The sequence below is a fragment of the Oncorhynchus nerka genome, linkage group LG7 (genome assembly GCF_034236695.1).
Source record: "Oncorhynchus nerka isolate Pitt River linkage group LG7, Oner_Uvic_2.0, whole genome shotgun sequence".
NCBI classification, from domain to species: Eukaryota; Metazoa; Chordata; class Actinopteri; order Salmoniformes; family Salmonidae; genus Oncorhynchus; species Oncorhynchus nerka.
This window is the reverse complement of record NC_088402.1, coordinates 28,185,887-28,211,134: the sequence shown is the minus strand read 5'-3', so window position 1 is coordinate 28,211,134 and position 25,248 is coordinate 28,185,887. Positions and strand designations below refer to the sequence as shown.

The window sequence follows — 25,248 nt, the reverse complement described above, 5'->3', positions numbered from 1 at the left end:
TTTTGAGTTTGAACTCAATAGTTATTTTGTTCATTAAACAGACAAGACACGCTTAGGCTATCATGATTACAGTCAACACGCATATATTTTTATAGCAGGCTAAGAATATAATGAAATATAACAGAATAAATACCCCGCCAAAATTTCCCACACATTTTACGCCATGGCAACATGTGGAACCGCTGTCATTTAAAAAAGTGATATTTTGAAACAGAGCCCAAGGGAAGCCCATGATTTTTTGATCCACGTTTGATCTCTATAACTTCACTTTGTTACAGAGCAGGCATAGGGTCTTACATTGAAAGTATACCACTCTGCATCCCACTGCTAGCTTGCTACTGAAGCTAAGCAGGGTCAGTCCTGGTTAGTCCCTGGATGGGAGACCAGATGCTGCTGGGAGCATTGTTGGAGGGCCAGTATGAGGCATTATTTTCCTCAGTTATTGGGTACCGTCTTTCGGATAGAACGGTAAAAAGGTGTCCTGACTCCCATGGCACTTATCATAAGGGTAGGGGTGTTAACCCCGGTGTCCTGGCTAAATTACCAATCTGGCCCTCATGTGATCATGGCCACCTAATCATCCCCAGCTTCCAATTGGCTCATTCATTCACCTTCCCCTCCCTTGTAACTATTCCCTAGGTCGTTCCTGTAAATTAAAATGTGCTTTCAGTCAACTTACACGGTAAAATGCATGTCAACATCAGAAGCCTCCTCCCTAAGTTTGTTTTACTCACTGCTTTAGCACACTCTGTTAACCCTGATGTCCTTGCTGTGTCTGAATCCTGGCTCAGGAAGGCCACCAAAAATTCAGAGATTTCCATACCCAACTATAACATCTTCCGTCAAGATAGAACTGCCAAAGGGGGAGGAGTTGCAGTCTACTGCAGAGATAGCCTGCAAAGTAATGTCATACTTTCCAGGTCCATACCCAAACAGTTCGAACTACTAATTTTGAAAATTACTCTCTCCAGAAATAAGTCTCTCACTGTTGCCGCCTGCTACCGACCCCCCTCAGCTCCCAGCTGTGCCCTGGACACCATTTGTGAATTGATCGCCCCCCATCTAGCTTCAGTTTGTTCTTTTAGGTGACCTAAACTGGGATATGCTTAACACCCCGGCAGTCCTACAATCTAAGCTAGATGCCCTCAATCTCACACAAATCATCAAGGAACCCACCAGATACAACCCTAACTCTGTAAACAAGGGCACCCTCATAGACGTCATCCTGACCAACTGGCCCTCCAAATACACCTCCGCTGTCTTCAACCAGGATCTCAGCAATCACTGCCTCATTGCCTGTATTCGCTACGGAGCCGCAGTCAAACGACCACCCCTCATCACTGTCAAACGCTCCCTAAAACACTTCTGTGAGCAGGCCTTCCTAATCGACCTGGCCCGGGTATCCTGGAAGGACATTGACCTCATCCCGTCAGTTGAGGATGCCTGGTCATTCTTTAAAAGCAACTTCCTCTCCATTTTAGATAAGCATGCTCCGTTCAAAAAATGCAGAACCAAGAACAGATACAGCCCTTGGTTCACTCCAGACCTGACTGCCCTCGACCAGCACAAAAACATCCTGTGGCGGACTGCAATAGCATCGAAGAGTCCCCGTGATATGCAACTGTTCAGGGAAGTCACGAACCAATACACGCAGTCAGTCAGGAAAGCTAAGGCCAGCTTCTTCAGGCAGAAGTTTGCATCCTGTAGCTCCAACTCCAAAAAGTTCTGGGACACTGTGAAGTCCATGGAGAACAAGAGCACCTCCTCCCAGCTGCCCACTGCACTGAGGCTAGGTAACACGGTCACCACCGATAAATCCATGATTATTGAAAACTTCAATAAGCATTTCTCAACGGCTGGCCATGCCTTCCGCCTGGCTTCTCCAACCTCGGCCAACAGCTCCGCCCCCCCCGCAGCTCCTCGCCCAAGCCTCTCCAGGTTCTCCTTTACCCAAATCCAGATAGCAGATGTTCTGAAAGAGCTCCAAAACCTGGACCCGTACAAATCAGCTGGGCTTGACAATCTGGACCCTCTATTTCTGAAACTATCCGCCGCCATTGTCGCAACCCCTATTACCAGCCTGTTCAACCTCTCTTTCATATCGTCCGAGATCCCCAAGGATTGGAAAGCTGCCGCAGTCATCCCCCTCTTCAAAGGGGGAGACACCCTGGACCCAAACTGCTACAGACCTATATCCATCCTGCCCTGTCTATCTAAGGTCTTCGAAAGCCAAGTCAACAAACAGGTCACTGACCATCTCGAATGCCACCGTACCTTCTCCGCTGTGCAATCTGGTTTCCGAGCCGGTCAGGGGTGCACCTCAGCCACACTCAAGGTACTAAACAATATCATAACCGCCATCGATAAAAGACAGTACTGTGCAGCCGTCTTCATCGACCTTGCCAAGGCCTTCGACTCTGTCAATCACCATATTCTTATCGGCAGACTCAGTAGCCTCGGTTTTTCGGATGACTGCCTTGCCTGGTTCACCAATTACTTTGCAGACAGAGTTCAGTGTGTCAAATCGGAGGGCATGCTGTCCGGTCCTCTGGCAGTCTCTATGGGGGTGCCACAGGGTTCAATTCTCGGGCCGACTCTTTTCTCTGTATATATCAATGATGTTGCTCTTGCTGCGGGTGATTCCCTGATCCACCTCTACACAGACGACACCATTCTATATACTTTCGGCCCGTCATTGGACACTGTGCTATCTAACCTCCAAACGAGCTTCAATGCCATACAACACTCCTTCCGTGGCCTCCAACTGCTCTTAAACGCTAGTAAAACCAAATGCATGCTTTTCAACCGATCGCTGCCTGCACCCGCATGCCCGACTAGCATCACCACCCTGGATGGTTCCGACCTGGAATATGTGGACATCTATAAGAACCTAGGTGTCTGGCTAGACTGCAAACTATCCTTCCAGACTCATATCAAACATCTCCGATCGAAAATCAAATCAAGAGTCGGCTTTCTATTCCGCAACAAAGCCTCCTTCACTCACGCCGCCAAGCTTACCCTAGTAAAACTGACTATCCTACCGATCCTCGACTTCGGCGATGTCATCTACAAAATGGCTTCCAACACTCTACTCAGCAAACTGGATGCAGTCTATCACAGTGCCATCCGCTTTGTCACTAAAGCACCTTATACCCCCCACCACTGCGACTTGTATGCTCTAGTCGGCTGGCCCTCGCTACATATTCGTCGCCAGACCCACTGGCTCCAGGTCATCTACAAGTCCATGCTAGGTAAAGCTCCGCCTTATCTCAGTTCACTGGTCACGATGGCAACACCCATCCGTAGCACGCGCTCCAGCAGGTGTATCTCATTGATCATCCCTAAAGCCAACACCTCATTCGGCCGCCTTTCGTTCCAGTACTCTGCTGCCTGTGACTGGAACGAATTGCAAAAATCGCTGAAGTTGGAGACTTTTATCTCCCTCACCAACTTCAAACATCAGCTATCTGAGCAGCTAACCGATCGCTGCAGCTGTACATAGTCTATTGGTAAATAGCCCACCCATTTTCACCTACCTCATCCCCATACTGTTTTTATTTATTTACTTTTCTGCTCTTTTGCACACCAATATCTCTACCTGTACATGACCATCTGATCATTTATCACTCCAGTGTTAATCTGCAAAATTGTAATTATTCGCCTACCTCATGCCTTTTGCACACATTGTATATAGACTCCCCCCTTTTTTTCTTTCTACTGTGTTATTGACTTGTTAATTGTTTACTCCATGTGTAACTCTGTGTTGTCTGTTCACACTGCTATGCTTTATCTTGGCCAGGTCGCAGTTGCAAATGAGAACTTGTTCTCAACTAGCCTACCTGGTTAAATAAAGGTTAAATAAAAAAAAATAAAAAAATAAGGGTTAAATCAATAAAATCATGATTCCAATAGTAAATAACAGCAATCTATACTTTTAAAAGCATGCGAGTCTCGTCATCGAGCAAAATAACAGGCCTACACTTGATTGGCTACATTACTGCATGTTAAATGTTTCTGATCATGACTAGGTCAGATTGCGTAAATAAAAGTTTAGGCTTTGATGTTGGCAACACCTGTCACATATAGAAAAAGGTGGAAAAAAGTTGGCAAGATGCTAATGTTGTGAAAGTATTTACCCCCTTTGGCATTTTTCCTATTTTGTTGCCTTACAACCTGGAATTAAAATATATATTTTTTTTTTGGGGGGGGTGTATCATTTGATTTACACAACATGCCTACCACTATGAAGATGCAAAATATGTTTTATTGTGAAACAAACAAGAAAAAAGACAAAAAAACATGAGCGTGCATAACTTTCAGGGGATGGGGATGTTGTTCTCGGAATGATGAGAGGTGTTGGGTTTGATCCAGATGTAGTGCTTTCCTTGATGGCCAAAAAGATACATTTTAGTCTCATCTGACCAGAGTACCTTCTTCCATATGTTTGGGGAGTCTTCCACATGACTTTGGGCGAACACCAAACGTGTTTGCTTATTTTTTTTCTGGACACTCTTCCGTAAAGCCCAGCTCTGTGGACTGTACGGCTTAAAGTGGTCCTTTGGACAGATACTCCAATCTCTAACTGTGGGGCTCTGCAGCTCCTTCAGCGTTATCTTTGGTCTCTTTGTTGCCTCTATGATTAATGCCCTCCTTGCCTGAGTTTTGGTGGGTGGCCGTCTCTTGGCAGGTTTGTTGTGGCACCATATTCTTTCCACGTTTTAATAATGGATTTAATAGTGCTCCGTGGAATGTTCAAAGTTTTGGATCTTTTTTTAACCCAACCCTGATCTGTACTTCTCCACAACCTTGTCCCTGACCTGTTTGGAGAGCTCCTTGATCTTCATGGTGCCGCTTGCTTGGTGGTGCCGCTTGCTTGGTGGTGCCCCTTGCTTAGTGGTGTTGCAGACTTGGGGACTTTTAAGAACAGGTGTATATTTACTGAGATCATGTGAAAGATCATGTGACACTTAGATTGCACACAGGTGGACTTTATTTAACTAATCATGTGACTTCTGAAGGTAAATGGTTGCACCAGATCTTATTTAGGGGCTTCATAGCAAAGAGGGTGAATACATATGCACACAACACTTTTCTTTTTTTTCTTTTTTTCATTTCACCAATATGCACTGTTTTGTGTATGTCCATTACATGAAATCCAAATAAAAATCTATTTATATTACAGGTTGTAATTTAACAAAATAGGAAAAAAACCAAGGGGGATGAATACTTTTGCAAGGCACTGTAGGTAACCATATATCTTTTAATATATTTTAATGTTTTTTAATATAACTTATGTTCCTTTTTTGTTTGTAATGATAATACAATAAATTATTATAAAAAATGTTATAATTTAATACATAGTACGTGTGGGAGCCAATCAGGTAGGTTGGTTGTGGTGTTCGAGCAATAGAGCTACAATACCAGTGACTTGTGTATAGATATAGCACCATCCCTGATCTCCTATGGTTGCTTAAGTTGGGAATCTTAGTGTGACGTCTAAGGCACAGTGGTGTTGGAGAGCTACACATACAATAGCAATAGCCAGAGTACGGCAATAGCAATTGCTTGTGACGTCTCATGACGTCACAGTTCTACACCATCAACCACACCACAGGCCCCATACTGCAAGTGAAGCTATGACTCACAGGCATGGGTTTACACAGAGAACAAACCCTTTGCTAAAGCGCTGCGTCTTCCTCGGGTTAACATGGACGATACGACAGCACTATGATTCCTACATTTCTTCTCTGCATCGGTTGGATGGCGATGCTGCTGTGTATCCCTGAATGCTAACACTTTGGGAAGAACGCAGATCTGATGTTCTACGTCTGCATCGCTTGCTGTTTGGGGCTTTAGGCTGGGTTCTTCTCTGCATCGGTTGGATGGCGATGCTGCTGTGTATCCCTGAATACTAACACTTTGGGAAGAACGCAGATCTGATGTTCTACGTCTGCATCGCTTGCTGTTTGGGGCTTTAGGCTGGGTTTCTGTATAAGCACTTTGTGACATCTGCTGGTGTAAAAAGGGCTTTATAAATAAATGAGATTGATTGAAATGTGATTGATGTTCCCCTGACAGATTTGGGCTAGGGGGCGGAGCGACCGCATCCTGCATCCTCTCCGTTACCACATTGATTTGTTCTCTTTTGAATTTACAATCAAGGGATGCTGAAAAGGACAGTGAGATGAAGAGAAACCGCACTAACAGTCTGACATCAAATTAGGTCGAATGGAGCCGAATCAATAGAACACATATGTAAATGATCGACTAATTATTCTCTTGACGGAGAGAACAACGAAACAATGTTCTCTAAATGTATTCAATAAGAGGCTGTAACAAATTGATGAGAATTCCAAAGACCACAACCAAAGTGTTTCCAATTGCATTGTCTTGTATTTCTCTACACTGATCATTGTTGTTTTCAGGAACAGGAAGTGGCCCACTGTGTATGATGATGTCATATCACTGAGCATGCCTTTTATTGGAAATTCAGACACCTTGTATGAATCACAGTGGCTATGTTTAATGCATACAACTTTAAGTGAGTTAATGAGAGGTGGTAGAGGTTGACCCACCGTAGCTGTTGCACCATGACAAAGGTAGACTAACCAACATAACATCATCATACATAGCGAGGTGACTTACTGCTTATAGACATGGACAATCATAGGATGTTGGTGAGAAGTTTAGGACTCACCGTGGCTGTTGCACCGTGACGTCTCCACCAGCCTGTTGTCCTGGTCGTAACACACCATGGCCTGGTAGCGGTAGCCCTGGCCACACTCCTTGATGTCCCCCTGGACCTTCATGCCCGGCTGACCCTCCACGCGCCCACCCTCAGGCAGGATGCAGTCCGACCAGTTCCCCATGGGCTGGGCATTGTACTTGTTACAGGGGCAGTACTGGATCTCACTGAGGGGGTATACCTGGGTGTTCTTACACTGGTCTTGCTTTTTGCTTTTTCCTGGGAAGAGTGAAGGGAGGAAGGGAGGACAGGCAATCAATAAAAACTGATATGCAGTCGGCCTATGTCTAAATCACAGCTCCCGGAGAACAGCACATACCGACTGGTCATCGTTTGAACTGGTGAGAGCCCAGAATGAGGTCATTCCGCATTGGCTGCCAAATGATCTGGCCAGAATTTAAATTAACGTTTTAAAAAGCCGGTATCCTGGATCCAGATTAAGGACAGAGATTAGTATTTAGAGATTACTTCTACTGTACTTGCAAGCTGTGACCAAATACAGACTCCAGTCACATTATGTCCCTCCAGAGACAAAGAGGACTAAGTTAGTTAGTTTACTGTACTTATACGACATACTCCAGTCCACTCACCCACTAGCATCCTCTTGCGGGTCTTGACGCCCACACAGTCCTGTGTACAGGAAGAGAACTTAGACCAGGTGGTTAGCTGGCAGTCGTCCTGGCATGGGAGCTGGCAGGGCTGGGTTAGAGAGGGCATGGAACTGGCAAACTTCAGACATGCTCCCATGTCCGCTTGACCCCCGTCTTGCTTCCGGCATGAGACAGCTATAGAAAGAAAGAAAGAAGAAAGAAAGAAAGAAAGAAAGAAAGAAAGAAAGAAAGAAAGAAAGAAAGAAAAAAAGAAAGAAAGAAAGAAAGAAAGGAGAATGATGTGGTGGTGGAGGTTGGGATGGTGTGAGGCAGGAAGCTTTGGTACACGTTGGCCACTTTTTATTGCTGGCCCAATCTAATTTGGCTAATGCACTCTGGCTGCATTTGGAGGTAAACACGACAGTCCCATCACAGGTGATCAAGACCTGAAAGTGTTTTAAGTGATGATTAACCTACAGTACTGTCACTGTGGGATCTGGAATGACTCATTGCTAGGTGGTGTGACTAACTACATTGCATTCCAAATTGCACCCTATTTCCTGTAGTGATCTTATCCAAATTCATGCACAACGTAGGGAATAGGGTTCAACTTCATGCGCACTCTCTGTCTCTGGTTCTCTCAGTTCGAAACACACACAGAGGTGAGAACAAGGGTAAGTGATGAAACTGAACATAGTGTAATGTCTATTGACTTTCCCACCCAAACAGACCAGATAGCATTGAGTGAGGAGGAGTAAGAGCTCTGTATTGAATTGTCTCTCCACCTGCGTCAATTTCTACACATATACCATTACAGGTAATGGGGCCTAATGTGGAGTGTGAAGACAAAGGTTGAAAAGTGCTCATCATCTGATCAGATAATGGCCTTCTACCATCTTCAAGATGCTAATAGAGGTCTGGTGCAAGGAGTGGAAGAGGAACTTTCTGCCTTCAATTCACTGACTGTCGCCATTTTGTAAATTGAAGTCAGATAGATGCATGTGAAGGTCAACACAAAGCAATCCACCGGAATGGACATTTTGTGTTTGAACCTTAATGTAAATCATCCACGCCTGGTACGGCTATAGGGAAGAGGTTTGGATAGAGGTTATTTACCCTTCACATCCTCCTCTGAGTCCCAGTGTAACATCTAGAAGGAGATGAAAGATGCATGCTGCCCAAGGCGTTACTGTGATGCCTCACTTCCCGCTCACACGCTCTTTCAGGGAGTCGGACGGATACACTTGATCCCATCAACAATCCCACACACTTCCTCAGTCACATGCATAGTACCATGCAAGTTAAAGGCAAGGTAAATCAAGCGCAACTCTAATATTTGAAAGTATTTGAAAGACTGTATGAATGTGACCAAGTCGGAACCCTTAGAAGTGTCTGTATCTACCTGTATCCAATAGTTACCAGATTATGGGAGTCTCTCGTGTCTTTTCTACTATTTCTGTCAGTACAGATTTGAACACTTCATCCCCAGAATCAAATGGAGTAGCTAGTGCATGCAATATTTTGTTGCTCACCTCTAGCCTGCAGCCCAGGCCCACAGGTCTCCACAGCTCCAGGACTGTCCTGACGCACGGACCAGGGAACCAACTGGCATCGCCGCCACTTGTGTGTCTTCCACCTGCAATACATGAAACAGAACACAGCTCAGTCATCTTGAGAGTCAAAGTCTTGGTCTACACTCAGAGAAAAAAGGGTGCCAAAGGGGTTCTTTGGCTGTCCCCATAGGATAACCATTTTTGGTTCAGGCATAAACCTTTTGGGTTTCATTTAAATTCTCTGTGCAAAGAGTTATACATGGAACTCAAAAGGGTTCAACCTACAAACAAAAATGATTCTTCAAAGGGTTCTCCTATGGGGACAGTTGAATAACCATTTTAGGTTCCAGATAGCACCCTTTCTTCTAAGATAGTAGTTAACTTGACTCCTCTTTAGTCAAGAGAGACGACACAGTGAGTAGAGTGGTTTTGGATGCTGATGGAGCCTTACCTGTATCCCAGACAGACAGACGGCACCTCACAGTCTCTCTCCTGAGCCAACACCTCCGGACAGTCCTGTCCCCCATTGGCCGGCAGCTGGATGATGATGCGTTTCCTGTTCTGTTTCCTTTTCGTGTTGCCGCCTTATAAGAACCAATAGAAAAGCACTTTATTCACACACTGTCCCAATCAATAGACAGAGACAATAACAGCAACACTCAAGCAACTTCCATTGGGCCTGGAAGTGCAAAATGATTATGATGAATGCCTGTTACGTACTTGAGTAATGCAAATCACAGGTCCTTGAAAAGGTCCTTGTAAAACAAGTGTGTTTTGTTCGCTGTTGACTTTTAGCAGCTGTGTGTCATTAACCTTGCTCAACAATGAAACATAATGAAGGAGCACAGTTGGTTCCCAGCTCTCTCTAGTTTAGTGTTCTACAGCAGATATGTACTTTCCTGACCAGTTCTGAGAGAAGGTAATGAAATCAAGCATGGGATATTGATTGATATGGGCTTCTCTTATGTGCTAGTGTCCACCCACCTCAGTGAGGTTATATTGTCCTTACTACAGGAAGTCCATATGTGACTCACCACCTGGATTCGATTTTTTTTTCAATGGTAAAAAGTAGAGACACAGAGCTACAAAATGGTATAACATACACCACATTTTTGAGGAACAATAGGAACGTAATTCTGCTTTGAAAGTTGATAAACTTGTAAACTCACTTTTGTGAAAAGGGCCTTTGAATGTTTTGGTACCTACTGGAGACATCTCCTTTGTCTACACCCATTCAGCATTGTTCACACCCTCTTAAGCCAGCCCAACCCATCTCTTTAAGGATTACATGTGAGGTCATGTGCTAAACAGTGAGAAGTAAAGATTAAAAGTGGTGAAAGTAGTAGCCTACAATAAGGAAGCAATCCAGGTAAACAGAAAGTGTCCAGATAAAAATGTTGATAAAAAAACATTTTTTTCCATTCAAACGGCTCTCCTATGAAGTCGGGACTTCCGACATACACCTAGTTTCCTGGAACGGGTCACATATCTAGGCTATATACAGTACAGGCAGTAATCCATATCCCTATCAGGATCATATTACAATGGCCATATCCATGTTGCAATGTAGGATCCATAGAGATAGCTAGCTGCAGTAGATAGAGATAGATACTGTATTTATATGGTAGGATCTGTTCTCATTGGAGAAGGATAACTCCATGACCAGATACTCATAGTAAAGCCAGATGACCTGTGTGCCAAATGTGAAATAATACCAGCAAGATTACTAGCAGAGAGATTAAAGGATAGAAGACTCGGAAAACAAGCCGAGGGACCGTTCTTTAGACTATAAAGTATTGCTTAGCAGATGTTTCTGTAGAGTAATCATGTCAAGTATTTCATGAATATAACACTCACTCCTGAAATCACAGAAATATGTATCTTAACAAGTGTGTTCTAGCTCACAAAGAGGTTGTTGCAGTGTTGCAGCAAATTGCTTCATAAATGGCACAGCACTTTTTGCTGATTAGCTGCATTTGTACTAGTTCTTGATATAGAAAAATGTTGCCAAGCAACAATGCGCGTTCGCTGGTTCCTGTTATGGTTCTGACTTAGCTAATTGTTTTCTCAGCTCAAACGGAAACATATGATGAGGAGAAGAGTAACCATTCCATAACTGTGCAAGTGTTTTGTTTATCAGATTTGTCGGGCCTGTAGAAACCAGAAAGCTAACACTTAACGACAGACCCACTATTATTTAGCATTCTCTGTTGTAAGGAATTCCTTCAAATGCTTTGAAGCGTGTGCTCATTTCAAAACCACAAGGCATAGGCTACATCTCTTGAGCATTTTTTTGCCATGGACAGACTACTCTGTATCTGTGTGTACTGTAATCTATACTTGAGAATAATAGGCTGTACCTGCTTGGCATATTGTACATCTCTTGACATAGTTGCATTTTTGCCATAGACAACAAACAATATATGTGTGTACTTGAATGTGTTGTTCAGCTGTACATAGACAACAAACAATATATGTGTGTTCTTGAATGTGTTGTTCAGCTGTACATTGTTCTATATCTGTGTATTCTTGAGAAGTTTGAAAAAGCTAGTAGGTACCTGCTTTGCATATGGCAGGGCAGGCGCTCCAATCGCTGTAGGGGGTGACGCTGCAGTCTCTTTTACATGGCAGGAGGCAAGGCCTGACTGTCTCAGGACGAATACTCTCCGGACACCTGAAATTACATGAAATCACATCATATAGATCACGTGTCAAACTCCTCCCACGGCGGGCCGAGTGTCTGCGGGTTTTTGCTCCTCCCTTGTACTTGATTGATGAATTAAGGTCACTAATTAGTAAGGAACTCCCCTCACCTGGTTGTCTAAGTCTTAATTGAAAGGAAAACAACTAAAACCGGCAGACTCTAGTTCCTCCATGGAATGAGTTTGACTCCCCTGTGCTAGATGCATATGCACAGACACATGATAGAGCCAAAATAACCATACTGTGTTCAGCTGAGACTGGGGTGCTTAAATGTGTCATAATCTAAATGTGTCGAGATGTGTGCATATACCGCTTATGTTAACGAATGCATATTTGTCTGGTCAACACAATATCACCGCTTCCGCTATATATCAGTACGGGATCATTGGTCTAAGGAATGCTGCAGGGATTCTCCCAGTATATTGTGAATCATTGGTTTTAGGGCTGCAGATTGAGCCCCTACTGTACATTGCTTTGAATACCATATCCCCACTGTAACAGTGTTAACTTGTTCATGTTCTAAATGGTAATGAACTCATTAGCATATCATACACGTTTCAGTCATGACATTATACGATTTCATTATTTGATATCACGGTATATTAGTATATTGTTCCAAACCTAGTGGGTGCGTTAAGTTATGTGTCATGTATTAAGTGATAGTAGTTCAGCAGCTGTAACTATGAGCAGCATTGTGTGCTAGTGTGAAGTGGTAGCTAGGTAAAATAAAACCCTGGATGAGAGAATCAGAAACTGCCGGAATAAAACTGTCCGAGGCTCATTTCCATACCCAGCATGGGATCTAGCCCGTCCCCAGTCAGCCTAGTAGCTCCAGCTCATCCTGCCAGAATAATGCTTCTATTAAAGCTGAATAAATAAATAGATCATTCAATATAATTCATATCCCTAAGATGCCCTAAGGGTGGTAGGGAGGGAGAACCCAGATGCTTTAGAACAAATGTCTGGAACCTAGGCAGAAACCTGTCAGGGAACCCATCAGCTCACAGCTATGCAGCCAGACAGACAGTGGTAACAATAGGATTTTGTTCCTTCCATACACAGATACTGGGACAAATTCTCTGTGCATTGGTGCTTTGATTTATGCTTAGCAAAGGCTTATTGAACCCTGCATACGTATTATGCCAAATCAGCATAAGCATAACCGTTCTACTCGCATTTACTGTCTGTAATTTGCTTGAACAGAAATATTCCTCTCTCACTTTACACAAATATTATATTCATAGACTACTTATGTTGGTATTCAGTTATCTTTTTGAAGGAAAAACTTTTACTCTTACAACTTTGGGTGCTTAAAAAGCGCTATATAATAAATACCATGTATTATTTATTTTTTTTACTTTGAAGGTGGAATTCTTACTTAGAAAAAATAAACTCTTATTTTGAAGGAGAGACTCTTACTTTTTGGGTGGCACCTGTCCCACATTGACCCGTACACAGATGACCTTCCGTGTCTGCATCCCCACAGAGCACGAGGAGTCCCCTCCCCCAACTCCGGCCCGAGCCCCTGTGGAGTTGGCAGAGGGGACCGAGGTGTCCTCGATACACTGTCCCCAGGGCCCTGTCTGCCAGTGGTACACAGTACAAGGGTGGTCGTTGCAGCTCCGCACCTCCTGGAGAGCACTGCTGTTGGGGCACTGGACCCCGCCTGTCAAATACACAACAACCAAATTATCAATCAATCAAACGTATCTATAAACCCCAACAGCAGTTGTCAAAAAGAGGAAGCAGAAGCACAAACACCACATTCAAATACAGGAGATACTAATGGGATCCCTAATAAATACAAATACTCAGTTACATGAGTGTGGTTTGCCTTGATTCGCTGGGAACAAGACAGCTCAGCCAATAGGGTTTATTTTCTAAGCTTCGTAAGTTGCACTGACTATTGAGCCTGAGCTGACAACGTTGTCATCTTATCATAACGAGAAAGTGAGTAAGTTAAGCTGTTTGTCTCTGATCATCCAAGCCTTCTCCACTTCCATTCAATTGATACATCTGTGTCTTGTGCTCTAAGGATTAACTTCTATTTTTGGTTCCACTCATTGAGTTAAAACGTTACTACAGCAGTGTCAGAGCTAAATAAACCAATATTGTCCCTTGGGGGAAAGCAGTCATGGAGATGGAGACAACGGAGATGAGTTGACCCGGGGTCTGACAGTATCTTGGACACCAGGTGGACCACATGTGACCCCGTTTCCATCCCTACCACAGATCGTTGTCATGTGTGTGTGTTGTATCGTATCTGTGTGTGTGTGACCCTTAACCACCCCTCACCACGATGGGATGTCAAACATTAGCAGGCTCTGTCAAGCTGGGATACCAGGCCCCGAAGGGAAGGTCAACCATTACCAATCAATGTGATCCAGTGGCCAATCAATGAGATCCACCAGCCAATGAAAGAGAAGGACATAACCACCGCGATCCTCCATTCAATGCTGGAGAAGGACTGAGATCAGCCAATCATTGGTGGAGCAGGGGAAAACTGATGATGCTTACATAAGGAAATGCTTCTGTCTTCAAAAGCCACACAGTGAAGATATATAATTGACCTCTGTAGCCCCTTTGGGAGCATGTCCTTCAACGAGTCATTTCTAAAGGATGCTATTGACATTTTTCCTCCAAGAGACATTAGTTAGTCAGGTATGTTGTGTCATTGTTACTACTATGGTTAATGAATGACATTGTAGAGCTGTATTTGAATGTTTCAGTGTTACTAATAAAACTATTGAACTCTGACTTGGTGTGGATTATTGAACATCTGCTTTGCTGGTAGTGCCATTATTCTCTTTACAAGTCTTGTAAAAGGTCTCTAACCATAAAAATCATGCAGAGGTAATATTATGTTTTCTTACATCCTTTACAATAAAGTACCTCCTTTGCCTCCATGTTACGTTACAGAGCTCTTCGAGTAAAAGTCCCCATAACCTTTCACGACATGTAAAACAAGGCCAAGTCTCCCTACAGTTGTTATTAACAGAACTGTAGCTAGTGGGTCAAGCTACCTCGGCTAATCCTTTGTGATATTACAAAAGTGTCCTAACATGGCCTGTTGTAATTACTCTATGGGCTCAACCCCACTTCTCCCTGAGTTGCAATTACCCAGTTGTTAGTCATGTAAATACCTTACTCTGCATTTCTTAATCGGCGTCAGGACAAAATGAAAGTAAGCATACGCCTAATTAAAACACCTGGTTTTCTGAGCAGTCTTTCAAATGATTAGGACACGTACAGTAAACACCTTAATCGTGTTCCAGCTGTGTATTTGATCTGCACATGAGCTAGCAGCAGCCGAGCGAGCCTCCCTCTTTAGTGCGAGTGAAGTGTGTTCGGAACAACTGAATGTTTGCCTCATAAGAAGTAGTTATCACATACATACTTTATATGTTCGTGCCCAGAATCAAATACATTTCCAAGAAATAACCTGGCAGCTGTGGTAGAACGTTTATTTTGATTGCCGATTTTCTGCATTTATCAGAGTGCCATCAGGTAGCCTGATTTCAGATGTGTCCATGTAAACAAGATTATTAGGGAAATTGTTCTTCTACCTAAGCATGTAAACATTTTAATCAAACTATTATATTAATCTGACTATCCACAATAATCACATGAGCTATACTCATTGTCTTGCTATGGTCCAGTGGAGGATATCTACAAGAACTGTTAAAATCATAGCAGTACTATAAAATGCACTACAACATGCTGATCTACTGCCAGGCAATCACACAGCCTAGAGTGGGTTGTATAGAGATGGGTTCTCAGGTCGTGACTGGCAGCTTAGACGGTAAGACTCTAACCCAGAGGCACTTGTTCCATTACTGACCAGACTCCCCCTTCCACACTTCTCTTCTCCTTAGGGTTTCAGCCTCCTCTCGTTAAGGTTTCAGATAGCACTTAACACGAAGGAATGTTCTTTACTAGCACTGCGCTGTTGAGGGTCAGTACAAGTTTTACATAGTACAAGCATAACATTATGCTGAGCAGGCAGTGAGGGGAAATAGATACGCAGGTAGCCATATATCGACTACATACATTGACTTATAACATCTACAAGGCTGAATAACTACATCTATGGGAACACTGCATTCTAAGGGCATAAGAAAAATGATAGTACCGAAGAGCGCAGGAACCTTGGGCACCTGCGATAGACCTTAAAGGAAGGTAAACGCAAAGTTGTTATGATTTCTTTGTAACCATCCATACATTTGTGAAAGGTGCAATAAATAATTTACATTTACATTTAAGTCATTTAGCAGACGCTCTTACTATGCACTAGGGCTCCAAGCACTTCACAACAACGCTCAGATTCTTTGAGCCTAAACATTGAAAATGTAACTCTAGAGAGTTGTACAGCCATATATCCTACAGTATTCAAGCTTGTTATTCCTTGTGACTATGTCACACAACCTTACCCTGCATCACAGTAACCCAGGCTACAACCTGAGCAGTCGCTGTGGAGGAGGAACATACAGAATCATTTATACTATTTGGCTGTTGGAACATAGAAGAGAGGCAGAGAGAAGCAAAGACTGAGGGCATGGTGAAATGCTTGCTTCAGCAGCCTCATATGAGATACCAGATACTCTCCTGCATGCTGTGCAGACCTGGGATCAAATGAAGAAAATGTTATCTTTCCAATATTTTAGCTGCACATGATTGAGCTCATCTGGTGCAACAGAACCAATAGAAAAGTGAAAACCCTGTCCAGCTGCATGTACTACAGACAGGCTCTATCAATCATCAATGTACTTGAAAGAAAATAGATACTATTTGAACCCCGGTCTGATGCTGTGTGGCCTGGTCCCTGACCCAGTGCGGTCTTGCCAACTCCCATTGGTCAACTCCTATGTTTGGCATGACAACAACCATATGAGTCAGCTGTACTACACAGACAGGTCTGGGACCAGGTCTGACGCTGTGCGTTGTGTGATTGTAGTCTCACCTTCCCCAGCGCTGTAGGCCAGTACAGAGCGTGCTCTCATCTGCCTTCCCTCTGTGTTCTTCCCGGAGCAGGTGTGTGAGCACAGGGACCAGGTGGTCCAGGGACTGAGGACACAGTCCTTGGGGCAAGGCACCTCACAGATGACGGGCATGGGAAGGATGGCATCACGGCATAACTGGCGGTCCACATACTCACCTGGAGGCACAGGGAGACAGGAGACACAGTATGAGGCTAGCTGAGGATACTTAGAATGTGAAGGTGTCCACGTCTGTTACATACACAAACAATATAATATACAGTCTGCATCATGTGCCGATATCATCCACAAAATCACATTGCAAAATCAGATCTGGCGCATTTGTTCACCTAGACACCTAGCTCCCGAGTGGCGCAGCGGTCTAAGACACTGAATCGCAGTGCTAGAGGCGTCACTACAGACCCTGGTTCGATCCTGGGCTGTATCACAACCGGCCGCAATCGAGAGTCCCATAGGTAGGCGCACATTTGGCCCAGTGTCGCCCTGTTAGTGTTTGGCTGGTGTAGGCCGTCATTGTAAATGATAATTTATTCTTAACTGACTTGCAGAGTAAATAAAGGTTCAATAAAAATAATAAATAAAACCCAGATATTGGTTATGTAAGGAGATAGGGAGTTTAACAGACAAACCTATAAGAGTACACAAACCACATAATACTTGTCCACATATTCACCAAGTCTGAAGGGAAAATACGCATGGGGTATTATGATAAATGTTTACAACATCATGAAAGATTGGTTCGCTTTCTCAGACAAACAAGCAGGCAGACGACAGAGCCATTAGACATGAGGGAGGAAGCCGGGGGAATTAAAAACTTATTTCAAAACAAGAACATATGAATTGAAGTGAATATTTGCACCAATTGAAATTCAAATTCAGGCAGTGGGGCATTAGTTTAATCTTTTACTCATGACTTTGACAGCGTACATGGAATAGAAATGAGCTCATATCCAAATGACTGCATCTCTAATACATAAGCTAGCTGGATAAAACCTTGTGTATCACCAACTGTATCACACAGACATTAAGACAACAGATACTGAATCATTGTCATCTTTTTTTTCTGACATTTTTTAAAAATTAACTCATCCACCAACCCCATCTTCGGAGGACAAATCTCTTTTTAGTTTTTTAAAAAGCTTTTCTGCTACATATTATACATACACATTTTACATACACATTTTACGTACACATTTTACATACATGGTACTTTTATATAAAGCAGTCACATTACAATAATACATTACCAAACATCAGCTCTTTAATCCCGCAGCTCAGCCACTCTCAGACCATCCCACCTATCACCATAGACCTCAGCTCTTTAATCCCGCCCCTCAGCCACTCTCAGACCATCCCACCTATCACCACCTTTAATCCCGGGCCTCAGCCACTCTCAGACCATCCCACCTATCACCATAGACCTCAGCTCTTTAATCCCGCCCCTCAGCCACTCTCAGACCATCCCACCTATCACCATAGACCTCAGCTCTTTAATCCCGGCCCTCAGCCACTCTCAGACCATCCGACCATTCACCGTAGACCACCCTCGTTTGGTTTCCATGTAACATATATATATATATATATATTTTACATTTTGAACCTTTCTAATCTTTTAGTGTCCACAGATTGTGAGCTAAAGATGAAAACCTTTCCGACGAGTATTATTATATTATTTATTGATTGACTATGGCTTTCCAAATCGCCCAACACTGCTATTTGTAAGGTTAATTTTAAGTGAATGTAGTGATTTTTCTAACCATTCCTGAACTCTGTCTCTTCGCAGCAAATCTACAGAGCTGAGATTGTTGTATGCCCAATATACAGTTGAAGTCGTAGGTTTACATACACTTAGGTTGGAGTCATTAACACTCGTTTTCAACAACTCCACAAATTTCTTGTTAACAAACTATAGTTTTTGCAAGTTGGTTAGGACATCTACTTTGTGCATGACACAAGCAATTTTTCAGAAAAATGTTTACAGACATATTATTTCACTTATAATTCACTGCATCACAATTCCAGTGGGTCAGAAGTTTACATACACTAAGTTGACTGTGCCTTTAAACAGCTTGGCAAATTCCAGAAAATTATGTCATGGCTTTAGAAGCTTCTGGCTAATTGACCTCATTTGAGTCAATTAGAAGTGTGGATGTATTTCAAGGCCTACCATCAAACGCAGTGCCTCTTTGCTTGACATCATGGGAAAATCTAAAGACCTCAGAAAAAAGACCTCCACAAGTCTGGTTCATCCTTGGGAGCAATTTCCAAATGCCTGAAGGTACCACATTCATATGTACAAACAACAGTACACAAGTATATACACCATGGGACCATGCAGCCGTCATACCGCTCAGGAAGGAGACACGTTCTGTCTCCTAGAGATGAATGTACTTTGGTGCGAAAAGTGCAAATCAATCCCAAAACAACAGCAAAGGACCTTGTGAAGTTTCTGGAGGAAACAGGTACAAAAGTATCTCTATCCACAGTTAAACGAGTCCTATATCGACATAACCTGAAAGGCTGCTCAGCAATGAAGAAGCCACTGCTCCAAACTGGCATAAAAAAGCCAGACTACGGTTTGCAACGGCACATAGGGACAAAGATCAAATTTTCTGGAGAAATGTCGTCTGGTCTGATGAAACAAAAATAGAACTGTTTGGCCATAATGACCATCGTTATGTTTGGAGGAAAAAGTGGGAGAAGAACCGTGAAGCACAGGGGTGGCAGAATCATGTTGTGGGGGTGCTGTGCTGCAGGAGGGACTGGTGCACTTCACAAAATAGATGGCATCATGAGGAGGAAAAATGACGTGGAAATATTGAAGTAACATCTCAAGACATCAGTCAGGAAGTTAAAGCTTGGTCACAAATGGGTCTTCCAAATGGACAATGACCCCAAGCATACATCCAAAGTTGTGGCGAAATGTTTTAAGGACAACAAAGTCAAGGTCTTGGAGTGGCTATCACAAATCCTATAGAAAATGTGTGGGCAGAACTGAAAAAGTGTGTGCGAGCAAGGAGACCTACAAACCTGACTCAGTTACACCAACTCTGTCAGGAGGAATGGGTCAAAATTCACCCAACTTATTGTGGGAAGCTTGTGGAAGGCTACCTGAAACATTTGACCCAAGTTAAACCATTTTAAAGGCAATGCTACCAAATACTAATTGAGTGCACAGTTGTGGCCATAAAGTTTTGAGAATGACACAAATATTAATTTTCACAAAGTCTGCAGCCTCAGTTTGTATGATGGCAATTTGCATATACTCCAGAATGTTATGAAGAGTGATCAGATAAATTTCAATTAATTTGCCATGCAAATATACTGAATCCCCCCAGAACCTTTCCACTGCATTTCAGCCCTGCCACAAAAGGACCAGCTGACATCATGTCAGTGATTCTCTCGTTAACACAGGTGTGAGTGTTGACGAGGACAAGGCTGGAGATCACTCTGTCATGCTGATTGAGTTCGAATAACAGACTGTAAGCTTCAAAAGTTGGGTGGTGCTTGGAATCATTGTTCTACCTCTGTCATCCATGGTTACCTGCAAGGAAACACGTGCCGTCATCATCGCTTTGCACAAAAAGGGCTTCACAGGCAAGGATATTGCTGCCAGTAAGATTGCACCTAAATTAACCATTTATCGGATCATCAAGAACTTCAAGGAGAGAGGTTCAATTGTTGTGAAGAAGGCTTCAGGGCGCCCAAGAAAGTCCAACTTCAACTGTATATAGCATTCTGTTAGTGGCAAGAATTTTATATAACAATTTAAATTGAAAAATTCAAAGTGTTTTTTTGTACCAGTTCATAAACCATGTGCCATGTATCTTTCAAATATGGCAGGCAAACAAGTTCCCTACCTTCTCCCTTTTCCACTTGCCTCCTCCAGTTTGGATTGAGCAGACATTCCCATATATTTTCAATAGCTGCATATGTGACATAACTCCTCCGTTTCTGTTCATAATATCATTAATAAATATAATAATAAAACATTTTAAAAATCCATTGAAACATTTTTTTTATCAATTAGTACATCCTCTTAAGGATCTGACCCGTTGGCGCCTAAAGTGACATACACAAATCTAACTGCATGTAACTCAGGACCTGAAGCAAGGATATGGACACCGATCCCATTGAGGATATTTGAGTTTAACCATAACATTTGTTGTCACATTTGTTCTATCTTTTCTGGAGGATAAAACTAAAATTGTAACCAGCTTAGTATGAAAAGGGCTTTAGTAGTATTTACCTCTCCATGGTTGCAGAATCTTGTCTATTTTTGCTAACTTTCTATTGAAATTGATTGTGGTAAGTTCCTTTATATTTTCGATATGTGAATACCAAGAATGTCTGCTTCACCATCTGCCCATTTTATTGGTAAACTACAAGGTAGTGTAAACACTGTGTCTTTTAACAATCCAATACGTAATATGGTACACTTGTCATAATTAGGTTTTAGTCCAAAGAGGCTATAAAAACTATCAAGATCTTCAATGAGAATCCAGATTGAGGATTTAAAGAAAAGTGTTGAGTCATGGATCTACAATGATACTTTTTTTTATCCCCTGGATTTCTATCCCCTTGAAGTTCTTGTTGGATCTCATTTTATAGCTAGCGTTTCAATGACCATAATAAATAGATATGGAGACAACGGACAGCCTTGTTTTACTCCTCTTAAAGCTCAATACTTTCTGAGAAGTAACCAGTATTTACTATTTTACATCTGGGGTTGCTGTACATAACTTTAACCCATTGTATAAGAGATTCACCGAAATTAAAGTAATCCAGGCATTTATATATAAATTCTAGTCATACTTTATCAAACCTAGGATAGGATAAAGTAATCCTTCTCACCCCCTTAAAAGATTTAGATGCACTATTGTAAAGTGGCTGTTCCACTGGATGTCATAAGGTGAATGCACCAATTTGTAAGTCGCTCTGGATAAGAGCGTCTGCTAAATGACTTAAATGTAAATGTAAATGTAATCAAACGCCTTTTCGAAATCTGCTATGAAGACGAGGCTTGGTACTGTATCTTTGATGTTCAGTTGTTACAAGTAATTGCCGTATATTATCTCCAATATATCGTCATTGTAAAAAAACTGTCTGATCAGGATGAACAATATCTGGTAAAACCTTTATTATTCTATGTTCATGCATTTTGTCAGGATTTTCGCTTCACAACAGTGAATTATAAGAGGCCTCCAGATTTTTAAATGGACTGGATCTTTTTACTTACCACCTGGGTCCTGTTTTAGTAGTAATACAATCAAACCTTCTTGTTGAGTACCTGAAAGTCTACCATTTGTATAAGAGTAATTAAAACATGATAATAATGGATCTTTGAGTACATCAAAAAAGGACTGAAATACCTCTACTGGTATACCATCTTTCTATAAATTTGTATATTTTTGTATATTTTACATCATTATTATTATTATTATTATTATTATTAGGAAAGAAAGCTTTTTTCACAATTTTCCATCCAATTAGCTTTATTTTTATACATTACACTTGATCGTGCTTGAGTAAGTACCTCCAATTCTTTTTGATTTTCCTCTTACCTATTTTGTTCCTCTTTAGTACAGTTTCCATTACCATCTACCTGCGCTGTTAATTCCTCTATTTCCTTTATTAGTCTATTCTCTTTTGCCCTAAACTGCTTTTGTTTTAATGATGAGCATTGTAGTGAATGGCCTCTAAAAGTACATGTAAAAGCATCCAATACAATAAGGGGATCTGCTGTACCTGTGTGGTGCAGAAAAAAGTCCATTCTGAATTATTTATATACTAATGTCTTCGTTAAGAACATATTGTCATCCAAAAGGCTTTGATTAAATTTCCAATATCCCCGTCCACATGGAAATTCTGTAAGAGTTAAATGGAGGCCAATTCGATGGTGGTCCGATCGCATTTGTTCTCCTAACTTTTTAAAACTTTTGATGCCAGCAAGAATAAAACCAGGAAGTAGTCAAGACGGCTAGCTTGATTTAACCTCCTCCATGTATATCTCACTAGGTCAGGGTTTTCAGCCTCCATATAGCCACTAGTTCTAATGTATCCATGATATTCGTGATCTCCTTAAGTGCACGAGGGGGATAGTTTGTAGTGTGATTTCTTTTACGATCCATTGAGGTACTTAAAACCGTATTATAATCTCCCAGCATAATAATAGATTCATTCGTTGCCGGTGAGCTCAATAGATTATTATATATATTTTAGAAGTGTGAATCATCATTATTTGGCCCATATAGATGAATTAGCCAGATGTGTTTTTTGGTCCAATAGCATAATTAAAAGAATCCATCTTCCTTGAGGATCTGTTTGCACAATCGATTAAAATGTGTATTAATTAGTATAATCACCCCTTTGTCATCTTTGCAGAGGTGGAATATTCTGTCCTTGATAAATGTCCCCACACGCACACACACGCACACGCACACACACACACACACACACACACACACACACACACACACACACACACACACACACACACACACACACACACACACACACACACACACACACACACACACACACACACACACAGACACACACACACACACACACACACGTACACACACACTCACACATCCCTGGATCATGATGCTCTGACATAATGTCATACATATTCTACATGTTTAATACATAACACCATTGGAGGCGGCAGAATGACTGGTACTGAGAGAGAGATGAATATGAATAACAGGCAAAATATTTGTTTTTTTATATAAGACTGAGCTAAGGTCTATTTCTGGGATGTTGAAGGTCAGAATATGGATGCCTGACCACGGAAAGTCTCAAAATGGATTTAGGACCATCCTAAATGGCTTAAAAAGGAAACAAACAACAACTTAGGGCTTTAAGGGATTTAGGATTTAGAGAGAGTTGAGGTATTTTCAAGGTCTCATTAGGACATGAGATAGTGTTGTGGTCCTGCACCAGGACTGTATCGATCTAAATCTGTGGTACTCCACCACTACTGCCACTCCTACCCTTCTCCTCACCCTCATCCTATCGCATAACCTCCCTCTATCATGGCATGGATCTCTCCAACCCCCACCACTACCTCTTTCCTCACCCCACCCCAACCTATCCCATCACTCTTATGTCAGTCCCACTGTTTCAGTGAAACCCCCACCCTTACCCCTATCCTCACCCCACCTCAACCCATCCCATCACTCTTATGTCAGTCCCACTGTTTCAGTGAAATCCCCACCCTTACCCCTATCCTCATCTAAACCCATCCCATCACTCTTATGTCAGTCCCACTGTTTCAGTGAAACCCCCACCCTTACCCCTATCCTCATCTAAACCCATCCCATCACTCTTATGTCAGTCCCACTGTTTCAGTGAAATCCCCACCCTTACCCCTATCCTCATCTAAACCCATCCCATCACTCTTATGTCAGTCCCACTGTTTCAGTGAAATCCCCACCCTTACCCCTATCCTCACCCCACCTCAACCCATCCCATCACTCTTATGTCAGTCCCACTGTTTCAGTGAAATCCCCACCCTTACCCCTATCCTCATCTAAACCCATCCCATCACTCTTATGTCAGTCCCACTGTTTCAGTGAAATCCCCACCCTTACCCCTATCCTCATCTAAACCCATCCCATCACTCTTATGTCAGTCCCACTGTTTCAGTGAAATCCCCACCCTTACCCCTATCCTCATCTAAACCCATCCCATCACTCTTATGTCAGTCCCACTGTTTCAGTGAAACCCCCACCCTTACCCCTATCCTCATCTAAACCCATCCCATCACTCTTATGTCAGTCCCACTGTTTCAGTGAAATCCCCACCCTTACCCCTATCCTCATCTAAACCCATCCCATCACTCTTATGTCAGTCCCACTGTTTCAGTGAAATCCCCACCCTTACCCCTATCCTCATCTAAACCCATCCCATCACTCTTATGTCAGTCCCACTGTTTCAGTGAAATCCCCACCCTTACCCCTATCCTCATCTAAACCCATCCCATCACTCTTATGTCAGTCCCACTGTTTCAGTGAAATCCCCACCCTTACCCCTATCCTCATCTAAACCCATCCCATCACTCTTATGTCAGTCCCACTGTTTCAGTGAAATCCGCACCCTTACCCCTATCCTCACCCCACCTCAACCCATCCCATCACTCTTATGTCAGTCCCACTGTTTCAGTGAAATCCCCACCCTTACCCCTATCCTCATCTAAACCCATCCCATCACTCTAATGTCAGTCCCACTGTTTCAGTGAAATCCCCACCCTTACCCCTATCCTCATCTAAACCCATCCCATCACTCTTATGTCAGTCCCACTGTTTCAGTGAAATCCCCACCCTTACCCCTATCCTCACCCCACCTCAACCCATCCCATCACTCTTATGTCAGTCCCACTGTTTCAGTGAAATCCCCACCCTTACCCCTATCCTCATCTAAACCCATCCCATCACTCTTATGTCAGTCCCACTGTTTCAGTGAAATCCCCACCCTTACCCCTATCCTCATCTAAACCCATCCCATCACTCTTATGTCAGTCCCACTGTTTCAGTGAAATCCCCACCCTTATCCCTATCCTCATCTCAACCCATCCCATCACTCTTATGTCAGTCCCACTGTTTCAGTGAAATCCCCACCCTTACCCCTATCCTCATCTCAACCCATCCCTCTTG

General features: G+C 42.7%; 1 protein-coding gene across 1 annotated transcript in view; it reads right to left on the bottom strand.

The window, feature by feature from the left end:
- Nucleotides 1–25,248, bottom strand: part of LOC115124836 (thrombospondin type-1 domain-containing protein 7A-like) — a 181,992-nt gene that overhangs the window by 54,776 nt on the left and 101,968 nt on the right. Inside the window, exons 8-14 of the mRNA XM_065021043.1 lie at nucleotides 16,552–16,746; nucleotides 13,011–13,257; nucleotides 11,447–11,562; nucleotides 9,340–9,472; nucleotides 8,868–8,971; nucleotides 7,336–7,530; nucleotides 6,698–6,964 (exon numbers count right to left, since the gene is read on the bottom strand). Coding sequence (XP_064877115.1) covers nucleotides 6,698–6,964; nucleotides 7,336–7,530; nucleotides 8,868–8,971; nucleotides 9,340–9,472; nucleotides 11,447–11,562; nucleotides 13,011–13,257; nucleotides 16,552–16,746 — 1,257 coding nt within the window. The remainder of the gene's footprint in view (nucleotides 1–6,697; nucleotides 6,965–7,335; nucleotides 7,531–8,867; nucleotides 8,972–9,339; nucleotides 9,473–11,446; nucleotides 11,563–13,010; nucleotides 13,258–16,551; nucleotides 16,747–25,248) is intronic.